The sequence below is a fragment of the Crinia signifera genome, chromosome 4 (genome assembly GCF_055691185.1).
Source record: "Crinia signifera chromosome 4, ASM5569118v1, whole genome shotgun sequence".
Lineage (NCBI taxonomy): Eukaryota > Metazoa > Chordata > Amphibia > Anura > Myobatrachidae > Crinia > Crinia signifera.
In genome coordinates this window covers 264,635,877-264,656,162 of record NC_139220.1, presented here as the reverse complement: position 1 = coordinate 264,656,162, position 20,286 = coordinate 264,635,877, and the positions used below count along the sequence as shown (strand labels likewise).

General features: G+C 47.1%; 1 protein-coding gene across 3 annotated transcripts in view; it reads left to right on the top strand.

Moving 5' to 3' along the window:
* The window catches only part of KCNU1 (potassium calcium-activated channel subfamily U member 1), a 212,969-nt gene that overhangs the window by 57,616 nt on the left and 135,067 nt on the right, over positions 1-20,286 (top strand). For all 3 annotated transcript variants that reach the window (XM_083184484.1, XM_083184483.1, XM_083184485.1), the window contains one exon: positions 16,738-16,807. In XM_083184484.1, coding sequence (XP_083040610.1) covers positions 16,738-16,807 — 70 coding nt within the window. The remainder of the gene's footprint in view (positions 1-16,737; positions 16,808-20,286) is intronic.

Sequence of the window (20,286 nt, the reverse complement as noted above, 5' to 3'; positions counted from 1 at the left end):
AGAATCCATTCCTCCAGACAATAATTTATAGGCATTCATAAAAGAAGGGGAGAGAAGGGGGGGACATATTAGGATACAATCAATGTGCAATATATATATATATAAAAACACTTGAATATGAATGTTAAAATATAAAGCGATAAAAATAGTAAAAGGATTTTAAGTAAAAATACAATAAAAATAAAGACTTAGAGGTATGAAATAAGACTATAAAAACCATTTAATTTCAAAGTCTTTGTTGAGACCATTGGGGAGTAGTGTGTTTAGATTAAAAATACATTTCATTTCTTCTTTCGCCAATTGTGATCCTTTATTCTTTTTTCTTGGGTCTTCTTTGATCTCTTTGATGCCCAGAAATCTAACAATATGATTGGGATTGGAATCATGAACTGTTTTAAAATGGTGTGACAAACTGTGTGATTCAAGACCTTTCTTTATGTTGTTTAAATGTTCCGTAATCCGAGTTTTGAGTGGTCTTGATGTGCGACCTATGTAAAACAGATTACAATCGCACTCAATAGCGTACACGACATTAGGGGTATTGCATGTGATAAAATTTTCTATTTTAAAAAGATTTCTATTAATTGTCACATCGGTTGTTTTAGAGTGTCCGTTGCTTTTAATTGTTTGACAGCCTCTACATAAGCCACATCTGTGGAAGTCCTTTGTTCGGACTCTACCACTAAGATTGACTGTGTTTAGGGCGCTCCTCACCAGTTTATTTTTAATATTCGGTGCCTTTTTGTATATGAATTTCGGCTTTTTTGGGAGGTGGGTACCTATGACTGGATCTTTTAAAAGGATTTTCCAGTTCTTCCTAAATGACTTTTCAATGGTTTTGTGTTGGGCATTAAAGCCAGTTGGAAATCTCCATCCCCCTGTACTGGTACTTCTTTAGATTTTGGTTCCAAAAGGATTCTCCTTTCCATCTCTTCAGTTTCTTTTTGTGTTATGGAGATGGTCTCTGTAGTATATCCACTCTGGATGAATCTCTCTGCCATTTTTTCTGCCTGTTGTTTATAAGAAGATATCTCAGAACAGTTGCGTCTCAGGCGCTTAAATTGTCCACCCGGGATAGCATTGAGCCAGGTGTTGTGGTGGCAGCTATTTTTTTGTATATATGATAGACAATCTGTGGGTTTGGTATAGGTCTTAGTTCCCAGGAGTCCGTTATTATCGTAGATGGTGATATCTAGAAAGTCAATGCTGGATTGACTGATGTTAAATGTCAATTCAATGTTATTGTCATTCTGATTTAAATGTTCACAAAAGGCTTCCAGATCGGGTTTGGTCCCCTTCCATATAAAGACAATATCGTCTATATAGCGTGACCAGGATACCAGATTCGCCCCAAAGCCATGCCCGCTCCACACATGTTCCTCCTCCCAGAGTCCCATGAAGATATTGGCATAGCTTGGAGCGAATCTGGTACCCATCGCGGTCCCTACCTTCTGAGTATAATAATTCCCTTCAAACATGAAGTAGTTGTTGTTAAGGATTAAGTCTATGCTTTCAATGAGAAGCCGCTGTAGGTGGGGATCAAGGTTGCTTCTTTCTAGATACTTGGTAGTAGCTCTGATCCCCTTATCGTGCCGGATAATGGAATAGAGAGATTTGACATCCGCGGTTACTAGATAGTAACCCGTCTCCCACTGGACTGTAGGAAGGAGATTCAGGAGGCTACAAGTATCTTTAAGGTGGGAACGATTGGTTTGTACAAGTGGCTGTAGAAAATGATCAGTGAATTCGGATAAATTGGCAGTGATTGAGTTAATCCCGGACACTATAGGGCGTCCGGGAGGACATATTGGATTTTTATGGATTTTGGGTAGTAAATATATAACAGGTACTGTTGGTTCTTGTATGTTAAGGAATTTAAATTCTTTTTCATTAATGATCTCTAAATTTTTATATTTGTTTAATAACAAGATGATTTTTTCCTGTATTTTAGCGGTGGGATCTGATCTGATTTTAAGGTAGGTTTCCTGATCTCCCAGGTGTTTGGTGACCTCATTTATGTACCACTCTTTGTCTAGAACCACCACTCCACCGCCTTTATCGGCTGGCTTGACAATTATTTCTTTATTTACGCTGAGTTCTTTGAGGGCCTGTCTTTCTTTTTTTGTTAAATTATATTGGGTATTTTTTGTTGTAACTTTTTTAATATCCTCTATTACCAGGGCACTAAAGTTTCGATAAAGTTTCCCTTCATGTGGACTGGGTAAAATATGGACTTTGGTTTGAATTGACTAGTGGTAATGGGCTCTTCAGTTTCTGTTTCAGTGTCCTTTTTATTAAAAAAGAATTTTTTGAGACAAAGCTTGCGTACAAATTTATGTACGTCTACAAAACACTCAAATTTATTAAGATTGGCTGTCGGAGCGTATTTTAGTCCTTTTTCGAGCACTGAGACCTCTACTGGGGAATGAGCATATTTACTCAAATTGAATATTTTTACTTTATTCAAAGAGTTTTCTTCTAGTGGTATATCATCAGTATTCTCATTGGTTTGTGGAGGGTTGCCGATGATCCGTTTCCGTTTTTTAGTTCTTTTTTTGTTGTTATGGATCTTTCTTTTCTTGGGGTTGCCGCCTCTTTTACCTCTTCGTGTTTTATTTTTGTATGTTATTATTTTATATGGCGTTGGTCGGTTCCCCTCTCTAAAAAACGGGTTCTGTTGGAGTCTCGTTGTAAGGGGGAATATCTATTTTGAGTATTAAGTGGCGATTCTGGCTGGTCATTAAAATTAATACGTCTCCTAAATGGTCTTCTTGGGTAATCCCACTTTTGATCGTTTTTGGTTTCTCTGTAATGTCTATGTTGGGGAATTTTATAAGGGCTTGTTCTATTTCTATTGTTTTGTCTCCTATTATCAGACTGCCTATAGTTTTCATGCCCTCCTTCTTCAGGTCTCCTATAATGATTGTATTGGGGATGGTTGTTCCCGAATCTATTTGTTTGGTGATTCCACCTGTTGGGAGTGGTGGATTCCTGACATACAGTATGTCTCTATTGGTATGAGTATGGTCATTGTGATACCTATGAGAATCTATATTATCTCTTATGTTTCTTTGATATGTTTTCCTAGGTTTATGTTCAGGAAATCTCATGTTAACCATAGGTTTTTGTATCCTACAGTCACATGATGGAATCGGATTTGATGTTTCCGTGGCAGTGATCTCTTTTTTGTCTCTAATGAATTTCCTGAGTTTACGATCTATCATTGGTTTAGCAAGTCTTTTGATATTTTCCTCAATCCTTTTTTCATACTCAGTGTACTCAGGGAGATCTGAGAAAGGATTGATGAGCTCCCTATATTTCTTAATTTCCTCATCTAAAACCACTAATTGTTTCCTACGTTCTTCAACAATCAGTGTGATGAGGCGAATGGAACAACTATGTGTTATCTTGTCCCAGTCGTCTTTAAATTTTTCGGTAGCTATTTCAAAAGATGCTTGTTTATCAATAATTAAACCTTTGGGAATTTATGTCGTGGGCCAGATACTTTTCAAGGGTGACGACTTCCCACCATATCTTATTCTCTTTAATAAGGACTTTTTCTAGTTTCCTCATGATGCTTTCTAGGTTTTCATCTATTAGTTCGGAGCTTTCAACTTCATTACAAAAGATATGGCCTAGTAATGTTTCTCTTTTTTCTCTGTATTTAAACATCGTAGCTGCTGGGATATATCGGTTCTCCTATGGGGAAAGTAAATAATGGAAACAGAAAAAACGGTGAACCGAAATCTGAGCGCTAAAGTTCTGCAGGTGGGTGTGGAAAGCGTGTGGTAACCCCGTACCACCAAGACAATATGTTCAAAGGTTGATGTGTACAAGACACATCTATTGCATTCCAAAGACCTTCCTGCGAACTTGAAAGTAGGTGGATAAAAAGTAACGTCCCTATATTAGGAGAAACGTTCCTCTTCTCCGCCTCAAGGTCTATCAGCAAGTTCCCAAAGCTGGATATACGGATAGAAAGTAACGTCCCTGTATCACCAAGAAAGCTCCTCTTCTCCGCCTCAGGGGAAGTGGGATAGACTTCACCAGTGTGAATTCCTGTCTCACAAATATCGGACAAAGTGTGCACCCGGCACCACACCTTTAAAGTATTTAAAGAGGTACCCTACGTCCCTTATCAGGGATAGGCGTCTCCTCTTCTCCGAGTTGGTCTTATATCGTCATATACTGGGTTATACCACAATCCCTCTTTTTTCCATATGCATAGCCGAGGGTCAGGATACCATATAGGAATGAAATATAATCGGATATAGTGTAATACAATCTCATTTATTTAAACACACAATAAACTAGTAGGACAAAGAAATGTAAGAACATGTACAAATACTATCGTTGAATAGTAAAAACAGCCGTATGAGGGGATTCAAAGATTACCAGAACAGGTGGAGAACTTGATGGAAAAAAGTTCTCAAACAAGCATGGAGGGTCGGAGTCCCGGAAACTCCTTTACTTCAGGCAAGTCGAACACCCTTAGTAGTTCTGGCAGTCAGGTCCCCAAGATGGTGGTAGAAATCCGACGCGTTTCAACCGCCTGCTGCGGTCTTTATCAAGGATGTAGTAATGGGTTGTCCTTTTCCCTATTTATGAACGTAGGTGGCCAATCAAGGAGGTGTATACACTCGCGCCAAAAACTCCGTTGCGAGCGGCGGAAGTTGTCATCACAATTACCGCCCCACTTCCGTCCTCTCGTGTGTGTAGCGCCTATGCCACACTTCCGGTTATTTCTTCAAACGTTACGCTAGTGCCGGAGGTGTCAATGTTGATTCGGCCCCACTTCCGTCCTGTCTCGCGTGTTGCATCTTTGCCACACTTCCGTTCAGACGTTATGCCGATGTCTGGAGATATTCTGTCTATTCCATACTGCATTGATGGCGGAATTTTATGCGGCATATGTGTAGACGAGCTAAAGGTGCCGTCTATATAGAATCCATTCCTCCAGACAATAATTTATAGGCATTCATAAAAGAAGGGGAGAGAAGGGGGGACATATTAGGATACAATCAATGTGCAATATATATATATATATATATAAAAACACTTGAATATGAATGTTAAAATATAAAGCGATAAAAATAGTAAAAGGATTTTAAGTAAAAATACAATAAAAATAAAGACTTAGAGGTATGAAAAAAGACTATAAAAACCATTTAATTTCAAAGTCTTTGTTGAGACCATTGGGGAGTAGTGTGTTTAGATTAAAAATACATTTCATTTCTTCTTTCGCCAATTGTGATCCTTTATTCTTTTTTCTTGGGTCATCTTTGATCTCTTTGATGCCCAGAAATCTAACAATATGATTGGGATTGGAATCATGAACTGTTTTAAAATGGTGTGACAAACTGTGTGATTCAAGACCTTTCTTTATGTTGTTTAAATGTTCCGTAATCCGAGTTTTGAGTGGTCTTGATGTGCGACCTATGTAAAACAGATTACAATCGCACTAAATGGCGTACACGACATTAGGGGTATTGCATGTGATAAAATTTTCTATTTTAAAAAGATTTCTATTAATTGTCACATCGGTTGTTTTAGAGTGTCCGTTGCTTTTAATTGTTTGACAGCCTCTACATAAGCCACATCTGTGTGAGTGCGATTGTAATCTGTTTTACATAGGTCGCACATCAAGACCACTCAAAACTCGGATTACGGAACATTTAAACAACATAAAGAAAGGTCTTGAATCACACAGTTTGTCACACCATTTTAAAACAGTTCATGATTCCAATCCCAATCATATTGTTAGATTTCTGGGCATCAAAGAGATCAAAGATGACCCAAGAAAAAAGAATAAAGGATCACAATTGGCGAAAGAAGAAATTAAATGTATTTTTAATCTAAACACACTACTCCCCAATGGTCTCAACAAAGACTTTGAAATTAAATGGTTTTTATAGTCTTTTTTCATACCTCTAAGTCTTTATTTTTATTGTATTTTTACTTAAAATCCTTTTACTATTTTTATCGCTTTATATTTTAACATTCATATTCAAGTGTTTTTATATATATATATATATATATATATATATATATATATATATATATATATATATATTGCACATTGATTGTATCCTAATATGTCCCCCCTTCTCTCCCCTTCTTTTATGAATGCCTATAAATTATTGTCTGGAGGAATGGATTCTATATAGACGGCACCTTTAGCTCGTCTACACATATGCCGCATAAAATTCCGCCATCAATGCAGTATGGAATAGACAGAATATCTCCAGACATCGGCATAACGTCTGAACGGAAGTGTGGCAAAGATGCAACACGCGAGACAGGACGGAAGTGGGGCCGAATCAACATTGACACCTCCGGCACTAGCGTAACGTTTGAAGAAATAACCGGAAGTGTGGCATAGGCGCTACACACACGAGAGGACGGAAGTTGGGCGGTAATTGTGATGACAACTTCCGCCGCTCGCAACAGAGTTTTTGGCGCGAGTGTATACACCTCCTTGATTGGCCACCTACGTTCATAAATAGGGAAAAGGACAACCCATTACTACATCCTTGATAAAGACCGCAGCAGGCGGTTGAAACGCGTCGGATTTCTACCACCGTCTTGGGGACCTGACTGCCAGAACTACTAAGGGTGTTCGACTTGCCTGAAGTAAAGGAGTTTCCGGGACTCCGACCCTCCATGCTTGTTTGAGAACTTTTTTCCATCAAGTTCTCCACCTGTTCTGGTAATCTTTGAATCCCCTCATACGGCTGTTTTTACTATTCAACGATAGTATTTGTACATGTTCTTACATTTCTTTGTCCTACTAGTTTATTGTGTGTTTAAATAAATGAGATTGTATTACACTATATCCGATTATATTTCATTCCTATATGGTATCCTGACCCTCGGCTATGCATATGGAAAAAAGAGGGATTGTGGTATAACCCAGTATATGACGATATAAGACCAACTCGGAGAAGAGGAGACGCCTATCCCTGATAAGGGACGTAGGGTACCTCTTTAAATACTCTAAAGGTGTGGTGCAGGGTGCACACTTTGTCCGATATTTGTGAGACAGGAATTCACACTGGTGAAGTCTATCCCACTTCCCCTGAGGCGGAGAAGAGGAGCTTTCTTGGTGATACAGGGACGTTACTTTCTATCCGTATATCCAGCTTTGGGAACTTGCTGATAGACCTTGAGGCGGAGAAGAGGAACGTTTCTCCTAATATAGGGACGTTACTTTTTATCCACCTACTTTCAAGTTCGCAGGAAGGTCTTTGGAATGCAATAGATGTGTCTTGTACACATCAACCTTTGAACATATTGTCTTGGTGGTACGGGGTTACCACACGCTTTCCACACCCACCTGCAGAACTTTAGCGCTCAGATTTCGGTTCACCGTTTTTTCTGTTAGCTTTATACACAATGACAGCAGGTACCCCCACGGCACGGACACCCCTGCCCGCTCCAGCAATGCAGGGACGCCGGCGACGCAAGTTTTTTACACAGGTACCCCACCACCACCGCCCCCACCCCCCGGCACCGGGGCGTCCCCACCCGGACTCGCCTGGGGCGCTCCGGTGCCTTGCACCGGCCCTGCCTGGTCCTCAAGTACCCCCAACAGTGCATGTTTTGCAGGTCTCCACACAGAATCACAAGTGCTATAATTAGCTCCACCTGTGATCTTGCAACGTGCACTGTTGGGGGTACTTGAGGACCAGGGTTGGGAACCACTGCACTAGGGCGTGGTGGGAGAATAAAATAGTGTGCCGAGCGCAGGGAGGCACTGTGCCCGAAGCATATCGAGCGAAGCGAGCGATGCGATGGGCTGCGGGTTCACTTCCAACTGTGTCCATGTCGACTGTGTTGACATTCGGGTAAAAAAACTGTGAAAAAACCCATGTCGACCTAACGACCTGTCGACCTTGCCCCATGTTGACATTGCCCAATGTCGACCTAAACACCTGTCGACATTGACCCATGTCGACCTAGAACCCTGTCGACCTTCCCCCCTGTCGACCCCACGGTGTCGACCTAATGACTGTCGACCAAAGTACTGTAGACAAAACGATCCATACCCCCCCAACAGTGCACGTTTTCCAGGTCACCCAACAGGTGCACTCATTATTCAGACCAGGGTTGCCGACTTTAATTTTGTCCTCTCCGGGAGAGTTTCAGCAGCTGCTCGGGGGGCGGGGCTCGAGCGCGACGTCACTAAGCCCCGCCCCCATTATGTTAAACTGTTGAATTCACGGATCTCCGTGGAGGGGACGGGGCTAAAATTACGCGATTTTGCCATTTTAGCTCCGCCCACTCCTCTGAGACCCGCGGATTGCGCCATTTAAATGCAGCGATCGCGGCATTTAATGCCACGATCAGGGGCACAGGGGGGGGGGTCCCCCCCTGAATCCGGGAGGGCTGCCCACCCTTCCGGGGGGCCGGGAGGGGTACCCGATTTTTGGGAGACTCCCGGCCATTCCGGGAGGGTCGGCAACCCTGATTCAGACACATTTTAAAAGATCCACAGGTGGAGCTAATTATGTTATTTGTGATTCTGTGTGGAGACCTGGAAATGTGCACTGTTGGGGGTACTTGAGGACCAGGGTTGGGAACCACTGATCTAGTACCTTCTAGCACAGCAGTTTTCACATGTGACAGCAGCGATGCGTTGCCTGGCTACAGCTGTTATCACTCTGGCTTGGGCAGTGCTGGCTGAATAATAAGGTACTGTAGCACATTGGCATTGGTTTTAATGTTTATACCACTTAAGGCGCCCAAGGGATTATGTTGGTTGCCTTGTGTATTTACCTTTACCTTAATACCTAGAAATAATTCACGCGGACACCTTCTCTAAAAATAAGACTCCGACAACCATGGCATAAGTTTAAAATGGTCAAGTTATTTATTTAGGTGGTATGACCCTTGTTTGTCTATCAAAGGGATGGCCAAGAAAGCACTTGAGACCAGCACCAGTCAGAGGTGTATGCCAATGGCAGCGACTGCATCGCTCCAATCTAACAAACACACCCCTTACGTAAGGTACAGCCTGCACCGTGACGGCTCCCCGCCCCCTCTAAGGTAGGGCGCGGACACCTCCAGGAAGTGCCCACCGTCCCCGCTCCATTCGGGACTCGCCCACCGTCCTGGCAAGGGGGGGTAATACCACACGGTGACCACCTGACACCTCACCCGACTGCTGGTCGAGAGCGCCTTCTCGCCGATTTTTTAAAATGAAATTAAATTTGCTAATTGTTTGGACAGCCCGAAGGCAATGAGCACCAGAAAAGAAGAAAAAAGAAGGGAAGGGAGGGTGGGGATCCGGATTCCAAGAGGAAGTTCCTGCCCCAGAGCTGGACCCTAAATACCCTGCATAAGCTGCCTCCCCTTTTGGTGCTGATTGGCCCAGCTGCACCACATGCTAACCTGCCTGTGAATCATCACACTGCTCTGTGCTGCATTGCCTGTGAAGTTAACCCCCAAATCCCCGGGCTCTTAACTGCACTCTGGCCTAGACTGCCCTCGTTTTGCCTAAGGCGCCCAAGGGATTATGGTGGTTGCCTTGGGTATTTACCTTTACCTTAATACCTAGAAATAATTCACGTGGACACCTTATCTAAAAATAAGACTTCGACAACCATGGCATAAGTTTAAAATGGTCAAGTTATTTATTTAGGTGGTATGACCCTTGTTTGTCTATCAAAGGGATGGCCAAGAAAGCACTTGAGACCAGCACCAGTCAGAGGTGTATGCCAATGGCAGCGACTGCATCGCTCCAATCTAACAAACACACCCCTTACGTAAGGTACAGCCTGCACCGTGACAGCTCCCCGCCCCCTCTAAGGTAGGGCGCGGACACCTCCAGGAAGTGCCCACCGTCCCCGCTCAATTCGGGACTCGCCCACCGTCCTGGCAAGGGGGGGTAATACCGCACGGTGACCACCTGACACCTCACCCGACTGCTGGTCGAGAGCGCCTTCTCGCCGATTTTTTAAAATGAAATTAAATTTGCCAATTGTTTGGACAGCCCGAAGGCAATGAGCACCAGAAAAGAAGAAAAAAGAAGGGAAGGGAGGGTGGGGATCCGGATTCCAAGAGGAAGTTCCTGCCCCAGAGCTGGACCCTAAATACCCTGCATAAGCTGCCTCCCCTTTTGGTGCTGATTGGCCCAGCTGCACCACATGCTAACCTGCCTGTGAATCATCACACTGCTCTGTGCTGCATTGCCTGTGAAGTTAACCCCCAAATCCCCGGGCTCTTAACTGCACTCTGGCCTAGACTGCCCTCGTTTTGCCTAAGGCGCCCAAGGGATTATGGTGGTTGCCTTGGGTATTTACCTTTACCTTAATACCTAGAAATAATTCACGTGGACACCTTATCTAAAAATAAGACTCAGACAACCATGGCATAAGTTTAAAATGGTCAAGTTATTTATTTAGGTGGTATGACCCTTGTTTGTCAATCAAAGGGATGGCCAAGAAAGCACTTGAGACCAGCACCAGTCAGAGGTGTATGCCAATGGCAGCGACTGCATCGCTCCAATCTAACAAACACACCCCTTACGTAAGGTACAGCCTGCACCGTGACAGCTCCCCGCCCCCTCTAAGGTAGGGCGCGGACACCTCCAGGAAGTGCCCACCGTCCCCGCTCAATTCGGGACTCGCCCACCGTCCTGGCAAGGGGGGGTAATACCGCACGGTGACCACCTGACACCTCACCCGACTGCTGGTCGAGAGCGCCTTCTCGCCACTGCCGAAGTTCCCAAGACATAACACAAGGTCGCCCGGGACCAGGCCTGCCACCCCTCAAACTAGACCTACATGCCTGCCCTATTGCTGAGTTAGACAAGAAAAGATGTCCCCCAGGAAAACCTCCATGCCCGCGTCAGACAGGTGAACCCGTCTGACCTGAACAGATGGGCCGACTCCCTGACTATCGTGGGATGCCGTACAGCTCTATTCCCATGGCGTGTACCCTACGGGAAACGGCATGGTTAACCTTTCGCCTTGCCCTATCCATGGCAACTGCATTCCTGCAGCCCCGCCAATGAAAACGGGGGACAATATCAGACCACACTATCAGCAACCCTGGCCAAAGGGCCGCAATGCGCTCTAGGTCTGTAGTTATGCTGCAAATGAGGGAGAGCCCCGTATTCTTAACCAGGTCGTTGCCCCCTAAGTGTATGATTAGTGTGTCGGGGCGCCCTGAGCGGCGGGCCTTTGTGACCAGGAGGTTGTAAAGCCCACCCCACTGGAGTCCCCTAACCCCAAACCACTGAACTGAGTCAGCTCGTAGGAGGCCTAAAGCCTTGGTGGCCATGGGATGCCTGGCCACCCAAAAATTGTGACCCACGAACCAAACTATCCCCCGAGGTTGTGAGGAAAGGGAAGGGGCTGACAAAGAAGAAACCTAACGTTAACATCAATATAAACTATACTGTAACAGAACCAGAATGCAAAATACAGCCCAAGTGGAGGTGAAAAACTTAAAAAACCTCCGGTGAACTTTGGTGACAGCCGAATTGAATTAGTTCTACCTCGAAGGAAAAAGTAAAAAATTCACTCCACACCGTCGATTCCCGAACGCTAGCCGTTCCAGAACCGATTGTAAACTTACGTTTTTGGGCTGGCGCAACAGGCGCATACTACAACTTATCTACCTTATCTATCTTATCTAATCTTACATATTTTTTATAAGCCGAGGACTTCCACCTCCCGACCCTCTGTATGGCAGAAGGTGGAAGCCCCGCCGCCGCTGCGCACGTTGCAGCCCCTATGCGAAAAGAGTGTGTCCCGTATTCTTGCGCCCGCAGGCCTAAGTCGGTTAAGCACCGCCGAAATACAGCCCCGAACTGAAACCGGGTGAGGGGCACGCCATCTGCGTGAACCAAAAACTGCATGGCTGAAACCGGCCTGCGGGACACATAGTCCCTGCTTAATGCTACGGGACAAATGGCTTGGTCCACACTGGCTCGCAGCGTGGCCCAACTGCCCCTCCCCAACTGGTCGGTTTTGGATCTTTGAATCCTACACATAACATGGTCCTCATGGAGAACCACATCCTCCGACCGCAGACCAGACTGGGCAGTTTTACTAGCAGCTACTAATTCGCCAATCCTGAATGCCCCAAAGAAGGCAAATGAAAAAGCAACCTTAAGCAGCGCAGCCTCGAAAGCGCTATTGGCCACTTTTTCCAGACAGGCCACTAACTCCCCCAGCATGCGCTCATCTATCGGCCGACGAGTGTCAGGAGGCACTGGCCGTTGCTTTGCCCAGCCCCTTAAAGTTTTTGCCAAAATAAATGACCCTGTGGGATTGCGCTCCCCTCTCAGGACGGGCGTGGAAAGCGATACCTGCCAAAGCCGCCGCCATAGCCGACTTTGACCTGCCCCTTATGTAATGGCCCCAGACAAATGCGAGCAACCGGTCCTCGACCGGCTTACCGCAAACGTCCGGTGCCGACAAACTCCTCCCAGTCCCTCCAGGCCGCCGTGTAAGACCTACAGGTGGAGGGCGCCAGTGACAGCAGTGCCAAACCCGTCATGCCGATTCTATGATCTGCCATACAAGATTTGGACACCTAAGCCCCAGGGGTGACGCTTCAGGAGCCAGCTCCCGAAACTTTGCGAACTGAAACCTAGACAGGGCGTCCGCTATGGTGTTTTCTACGCCGGGGACATGTCTAGCCCGGAAATGAATGTTGTTCCTCAGGCAATGGAGCACAAGGTAACGCAGTAGCCTAATTGCCTCCGGGGAAGACGCCCTCTGATTGTTAATGGCGTGAACCACCCCCAGGTTGTCGCACCAGAACACTATGTTCCTATTCGCCAATCGTGTGGCCCATAGCTGTACCGATACTATGATGGGAAACAGCTCCAACAGTAAAAGATTGACTGTGAAACCCCTGTCAATCCATGACTGCGGCCACCGCGAAACACACCATTCCCCTTGGAAATAAGCCCCGAATCCCGTGGAGCCAGCGGCGTCTGTGAAGAGCTGTAGCTCTTTGCTGGATTCTGGTTCTGTGGGCCATATCAGCTCTCTATTGAATTGCCCCAGAAATGTAGACCACACTTTCAGGTCGTCCCGCATTTCCCGCGACAGCCTGACCGTGTGGTGAGGGTCCCGCACCCCCGCCGTGGCCCTCTCAAGCTTGCGGCAGAAGACCCTACCCATGGGAATGGCGCGGCAGGCAAAATTAAAGGATCCTAGCAGGGACTGCAATAGTCTCAGCTGTATCCTCTTCCTTTGCAAGCACTCAGCAATTAACCCCTGGAGCTTTGTCACCTTATCTTCGGGGAGGTGACAGCACCCCGCAGCCGAGTCTATTTCTATACCTAAGTAAGATAGGACCCTGGTGGGGCCCTCCGTCTTGTCCGCGGCTATGGGGACCCCCAACTCCCCCAGCAGGGAAACCGCCCGGGACAATATATTTGCACATGTGCCATCGTCTCCTGGTCCCACAAAGAGGAAATCGTCCAGGTAATGGGCTACGCCCGCACATCCAGTAGTGCTCTGGATGCACCAGTGCAGGAACGTACTGAATTTCTCGAAGTAGGAGCAGGAGACAGAACAGCCCATCGGTAGGCACTTATCAATGTAAGAGCCCCCATCCAACCTGAAACCCATGAACCTGAAGGAACTGGGGTGCAAGGGGAGGAGCCTAAACGCGGACTCGATGTCCAGTTTGGCCATAAGGGCTCCCTGGCCAAACCCGCGGACTATGTCTAGCACCTCGTCAAATAGTTGGTATTGCACACTACAAAACTCGTCTGGGATGGCGTCATTTATTGACGCGCCGTGGGGGTGTGACAGGTGCTGTATCAACCTGTATTTCCCTGTATTTCTTCTTAGGGACCACCCCGAGGGGGGAAAAACACATGTCCGGCAGGGGGTCCCCCTGAAAGGGGCCCGCCATCCTGCCCAGGGCCACCTCAGCCTGAAACTTCTGGCGGACCACGTCGGGGAACTCCCTGGCGGACTTGAGATTCCTGATAAAGGAAACTCTGACACCTTCGGGAATAGGGAGGGGGAAACCGAAACTGAAACCATCTAATAAAAACTGTGCGTCTGCCCTGTTGGGGTATCCCATTAACTTGCGGGCCAGGGCTTCTACCACAATTGGGGACGGGGCCTTACTTTCCGCCAGTGCCGGCGTCACCCTGGTCACCGCCCTTGCCTGCTGACCTGCAAGATTTGGAAGGGTGCCCCCCCCCCCCCGCAGTTACTGCATTCGTGACGGAAGCGGCACTTGGCGCCCCTGTCACATTTGCCCTCATTAAATGCAAAGCACTTCCCTTTGCCGCCGGCCTTGGAACCGGGTTTTGTCGCTGGAAATGGCTTCCTGCCTGAGCTATCTGAGCTATGCTGCCCCTTCCCAATGACCTCGAGCCATATCTCCACGTGCTTACAGCCCATGGGCATGACCCTGGACCCAGCATGGGCGAGGCGGAATTTCTCATCGTAATTCCGCCATGCCTGACCCTTCTAGTCCATGAACGTCTCGTTCACCAGAAACAGGTAACGCAAGACGTTCACGTGTTCACCTGGCCGTGTGCTTAAGTAACATGAGGAGAAGATCAGGAAACCCTTAAGCCAATTGTGGAAGCCTTTGAAGGCCGCCTCACTACCGCTCCCTTGGCTGCCTCAAAATCCTTTTTCATGTCGACTGTTAGCGTGAAAAAGTCGACAAACTTTCCCCTCTTGATCTTGTCCTTCACTCCCTTACGCAGGCCCCGGGACACGGCGGTATTGGTGCAATGGACCATATCGCCTGCCGGGGGAACTATTTCTTGCTCTGCCTCCTTCCTAGCCCGCTTAGTGCCACCCACTTTCTTAGCAACCGCGCGCGCAACCATTTTTGCAAATTTGCGCGGGCGCTTGGGGGACCCAGACTCGTCACTGCTAGCCGACGAGTGGGAGGAGGAGGATGCACACTCAGAAGTATCATCATGCTCACCGTCTCCTGAAGCCTCGCCTTGAACCACGGGGTCTACCACCGGCCTTGCGGAGGTAGATGCTTCTGGCCTGGACGTAGAAGCCGGGGTCTCGATCCGCAGGGCAGCGGGTGCTGACCCCCCGGCAGGGGCTGGAGCCCCCACTGGGGTTGCTGGCCGAGATTCAGGAGCCCTCCTGGACCGGTCTGTGTCTTCCTCTTGAGACGACCCTCCGAACACGACACTCGCCCCACCGACTGTGGATACCTCGGGAGATAAAGGGGCAACGTTAGGACCATATCCTGAACCCGTCACCCTCCCTGATCCCGCTGCTGTTGTACCAGAGCTCCCCGGGCCCCCAGTCGCGTAAACCTGGTTGACCTGTTGAGCCTGAGGGTACATGCTGGGGTGTGTATAGGCCCCCCCTGAAACGACTGCTGTTGCCCTCCCGGGACCTGAGGATTGGGTGCACCAGCACCCTGCCATGCCCCCCCGAAATACCCCCCGGGAAACCCCCCAGCAGGCCCTGCTGTTTGGGGGAAGTAAGGGAAAGGGGCCGGCTGGCTCCCCGCGTAGGGCCCATACTGTGGGTTAGGCATGGGATACCCTGAGTACCCCCCTGTATTTGGGGCGGAAAATGCCCACTGCTGCTGCTGCTGCAAGGGGGCGTGCATGTAGGCTTGCTGGCCCGCCCCGAACCCGGCATGGCCAAACCCTTGGGGTCCCCCCTGACCCGCCGGAGCCCCGGCGAAACCCTGAGGGGCCGTATGGAAGGGCTGCTGGCCCTGATGCCATTGCTGCTGCGGGGCCTGCCAACCCTGAAAGGGAGCGGCACCGCCATCTACCCGGCCGCCGACCCAGCCTAGGGGGAGGAGCGACCCCCTTACTGGGGCCATGATGTTTGCCAGGGATGCCAGAGCCTCCTGACCTGCGCCGCGCCGACCCCCTGTGTTCACCGGCAGAGGGCTCCATGTGGGGCCCCCGGTGATGACCTGCAGCGGGCTGCCCTGCCCCTGTGCCAGCGGGGTACTGGTTCTGGGGGGCACCCCCCATCCCCCCACTGCGCAAAACCCCACTAGCACTCACCCCGCTGCCTGATGAGCGCGGGCTGACATTCACAGCATCCTCAGCCTGCACTGCCGGGAGTACGCCAGCAGATGGCGCCAAAGTGCTATCCCGAGCCGCGCTGCTCGCAGCTGGGCGCACTATGTGTGCGGAGGAAGCTGCATGCTCCCCGCTCCCAGCAGAGCCCTGCTGAGCCGGGGAGATGCTTCTGGGCGCAGGGGAACCCTGTCCCCCAGTAACTGACACTGCAGGAGACGGCGCGCACACCCGCGATGACGCGGTCACGGCCGTCCTGCTACCTCCCCTCCCGCCGCCGCGCGCTGGCACTGTGACCAGCGGGCGGAAGGCGTCTGCCAACCACCGTGGAGGTGGTGCGGATCTCTTGGGGCGGCCGGACATGGTGAAGCTGCGCGTGGAATACAGGCCTAGTAAACAAAAAGGTACTTAGCTTCGCGTGCTGCTTCACTGTGTGGATCCGGATTCCAAGAGGAAGTTCCTGCCCCAGAGCTGGACCCTAAATACCCTGCATAAGCTGCCTCCCCTTTTGGTGCTGATTGGCCCAGCTGCACCACATGCTAACCTGCCTGTGAATCATCACACTGCTCTGTGCTGCATTGCCTGTGAAGTTAACCCCCAAATCCCCGGGCTCTTAACTGCACTCTGGCCTAGACTGCCCTCGTTTTGCCTTAGCAGCAAATATGTTATTCTAATCATAACATACTTTAATTGTTTTTATATCTATTATTTTTTTTTTTTATATTTTGTTTCAGAGTGGCTTCAATTAAAACATACTATCCTCATGTCAGAGTGATTACACAGATACTGCAAACACACAACAAGGTACAGTAATGATTAGACTGTATGTACTGTATGAGCCTAATGTATGGAATTCAAATGCATTTAACCTAAAAAAAATCTTTTTTAAGTACCCATAATAAGACCTGCAGTAGGAGTTATTTGTATTCTTTAGATAATATAATACTTTGACACAGAAGATGAATTATCCCAAAATAAAGGTTGTGATGTAATACTATATAATAATTTATAATTGTGTTTGGATGACAATGACCAACCTTTACTATGTTTAAGGAATAAGCAGGTTATCTTGCATTGGAATATGATTGATTGATTTTATTAACCATTTCTTATATAGCGCAGCATATTCTGTTGCGCTTTACAAAGGAGACAGTGATACAACAAACAGGGTATTTAGAGACAGTCAAAATGTAGGAGGGCCCTACAAGCTTACAATCTTTTACCATGTAATACACTCAGAGACTTGTTGGAGGAGACTATAGTCCAGTTCCCAGTATTAACTACTTGAGATCGTAGGTAAATTGCTTTGCCTTTTAGGGGGTATCCAGTTAAGCCAAAGCAGACCCGTTTTCTGTCCCATTTTCCTAATAGAATTGCCGGGGGATAAAACGGGTTACTCCAAAAATGTGGATAACCCTCTTAAAAAACGAACTGTTGTTCAAAGTTCTGCAAAAACGGGGTTTTATTTATTTTGTTGATAAAGGTATCCATGTATAGTTAAGTGTATAAGTGGGTCGGGTAAAGGTGATCCTTACTAAATACACGTGCAGTCTAAGATGTGCAGGAAACCCTTGACAGCAGAATAACAGTAGTTGTTGGAGATATGTGACCATAGATCTAATTTCTGCTCTATCCCATATATTGTATCAGGGGTTCTCATTATCATACACGGTGCGTTGTGGACCGGCTCTGTTCTGTACTATGCGATGCGCGCTCCCGCGCATCACATAGTACGGTACAAAAAGTATGTGCTGCACATACTTTTTGTACTAGCTGAACATTATATCGGATCGCAGTGCATGCACAATGCATGCACAAGGCATGCGATCCGATACGATGTGTACTATTTATAAGTCCCAAACGGATCCGTTAAACGGACCGTGTATGGGCATCTTTAGTCCTCAGGACCCCACACAGTTCACATTTTCTAAGTCACTCGGCAGGTACACAGGTGCATTTATTACTCATTGACACATTTTGAAAGATCCACAGGTGGAGCTAATTTTTCCACTTGTGGTTCTGTGAGGAGACCTGGAAAACATGCACTGTGTGGGGTCCTGAGGACAAAGTTTGAGAACCTGTGTCATATACTGTATGAACTTTTACATTGTACTACTGGAGTTCGAGACATTTTCTAATTTGGTGCAGCTAAGGGTAGTTCCCACTAGCCCAGGGCACTGTTTTTCTTGGATCTTTAACTGCTCTACCCCGAGCAGTCTTAGTGGGTGTGGTTGAGGTTTAGGATATGTCCGTAATCACAATTTGGACATGAGCGTAATTACATTTCCAAATTGTAAATTTTTGCGATGCCGCCAGTTGGCATGTCGGCCATGTTGTCCATTGGTGAGGTTTGGCTAACACTAAATCTAACCTTAACCATACCCTAACTTAGGGGTTCCAAACTTTTTTAAATCCTGGTGCTCTAAAGCAGGGCTGGGCAACACTGGCCCTCCAGGTTTTAGTGAACTAAACATCCCAGGATGCGTTGCATTAGTTTTGCTATGTGGCCATGCTGAAACTGATGCAAGGCATGCTGGGATGTGTAGTTCATCAACATCTGGAGGGCCGGTGTTGCCCAGCCCTGCTCTAGAGTATTACAAAAAATGTTTTCACGGGACCCCTAAGAGACTTATTGTGAAAGTCAGAAACAGACACTTACTTTAAGCAAATTGTATTTATACCATAAGGCATCCATAGGTTCATTTTTGTGGTGAGGGTGACATTCTGTTACCAACATTATTAACATGTACTGTATATGAGTACAGTAAGTCTCCCTAATGAAACATATAATTCTAGATCAGTTAGTGCCTTTTTTGACAATTAATATAGCTGCATTGACAAATTGTTATTGGTCAATTAGTCTATTTTTATATATTTTAATGTGTTAGTTCTATTGGGTATTCTCCCTTAGTGCCAGATATATCATGCTTCAAAAAGTTATAAAATGGAAAGTGATAAACAACCAGCCAATCAGCTCCTACCTGTCATTTTTCAAATCCATCCTGTAACATGACCAGTGCTTTGAATGACTATTCAGAGACTTCATCACTTCTTCTCTACTGGCCACCCTGGACCCGCTACAGTTTGCGTATTGTCCTACCCGATCTACTGAGGACGCGATTGCATTCCTCCATCATGCAGCCCTGAGCCACCTGTACAGCAGAAGAGGGAATTCTGTCAAAATGCTATTTGTCGACTATAGTTCAGCATTTAATACAATAATCCCATCCATACTTACCACTAAGCAGGAGATCCTGGATTTTCTCTGTTGCGATCAGGGATACGCTACCGCTCATTGAAGGCGAACAGAGCGAATAAGAAGGAACTTCTTCCAGCAGGCCATTAGAGCCCTCAACCAGACCTCCTGGTACCGGGACTTTCTTTCTTTCTTTCTTTCTTTCCCTACCCGACACATTCTCTCTACATTCTTCCTCAGCCGATCTATTTATCGTAATGTAGGACAGTTGTATAATGAGCATTTCACAACATATTGTACTACAGATGGAGCCGGCTCCATCTGTTCCCGGCGCTCGCCAGATCCCTTTCACTGGCAAGCGCCGGCGATAGGGACTGGGACGCGCATGTCTCTCACGTGCGTCCCAGTTTCACGGCGGCTAGGCAGCGGCTGCCTGCTTTTTTCTGCTTCAGGGAGATGCTGCCCAGTTTGGGGGGGGGGTGTTGGAGTGGCGAGGGGGACCGGCGGCAGGCTCTAATGCCACGGGGTGCGTGAGCGTCTCCTGCGCGCGCAACACTGGGGGTAGTTGGTCACTGATTTTTATTTCATTTCATTTCATTTGACAGGAAGGAGCAGATTGGCTGGTTGTTTATCACTTATTGAAGCTTGATACATCTGGCCCTATACTACCTCATCATGTATTTTTGTATGTATAGCTCAACACCAGTCAGCACAGTTCTCTAATTCTCCTGAACATGGTGTACAAGGTCTGCTAACGAGCTCATGGAACTAGCTACTTAATTAAAGTTTCCTACTTTGACATGTTGGAGTTGGATTTTCTTTTTAAACCTGCCTCATTAGAACACTGTAACACTACCACAAACCCTTCTGATTATGTGCTGACACTTGTTACAAAAAATATTTTAATGTTGCTGATTTATTAATCTCAAGGAAAGTGGGATAGATGAGGAGACCCCAGTAAATTGACAGTAACATCATTTCTGATATAAAGGCAAAGTTATTACTCTGCAAAGCAATTTCTTAATCTTCGCGCTCTGTATGCTGTCCGCATTCCTTCAGTCACATTCAGATGGTAACACAGTCTACA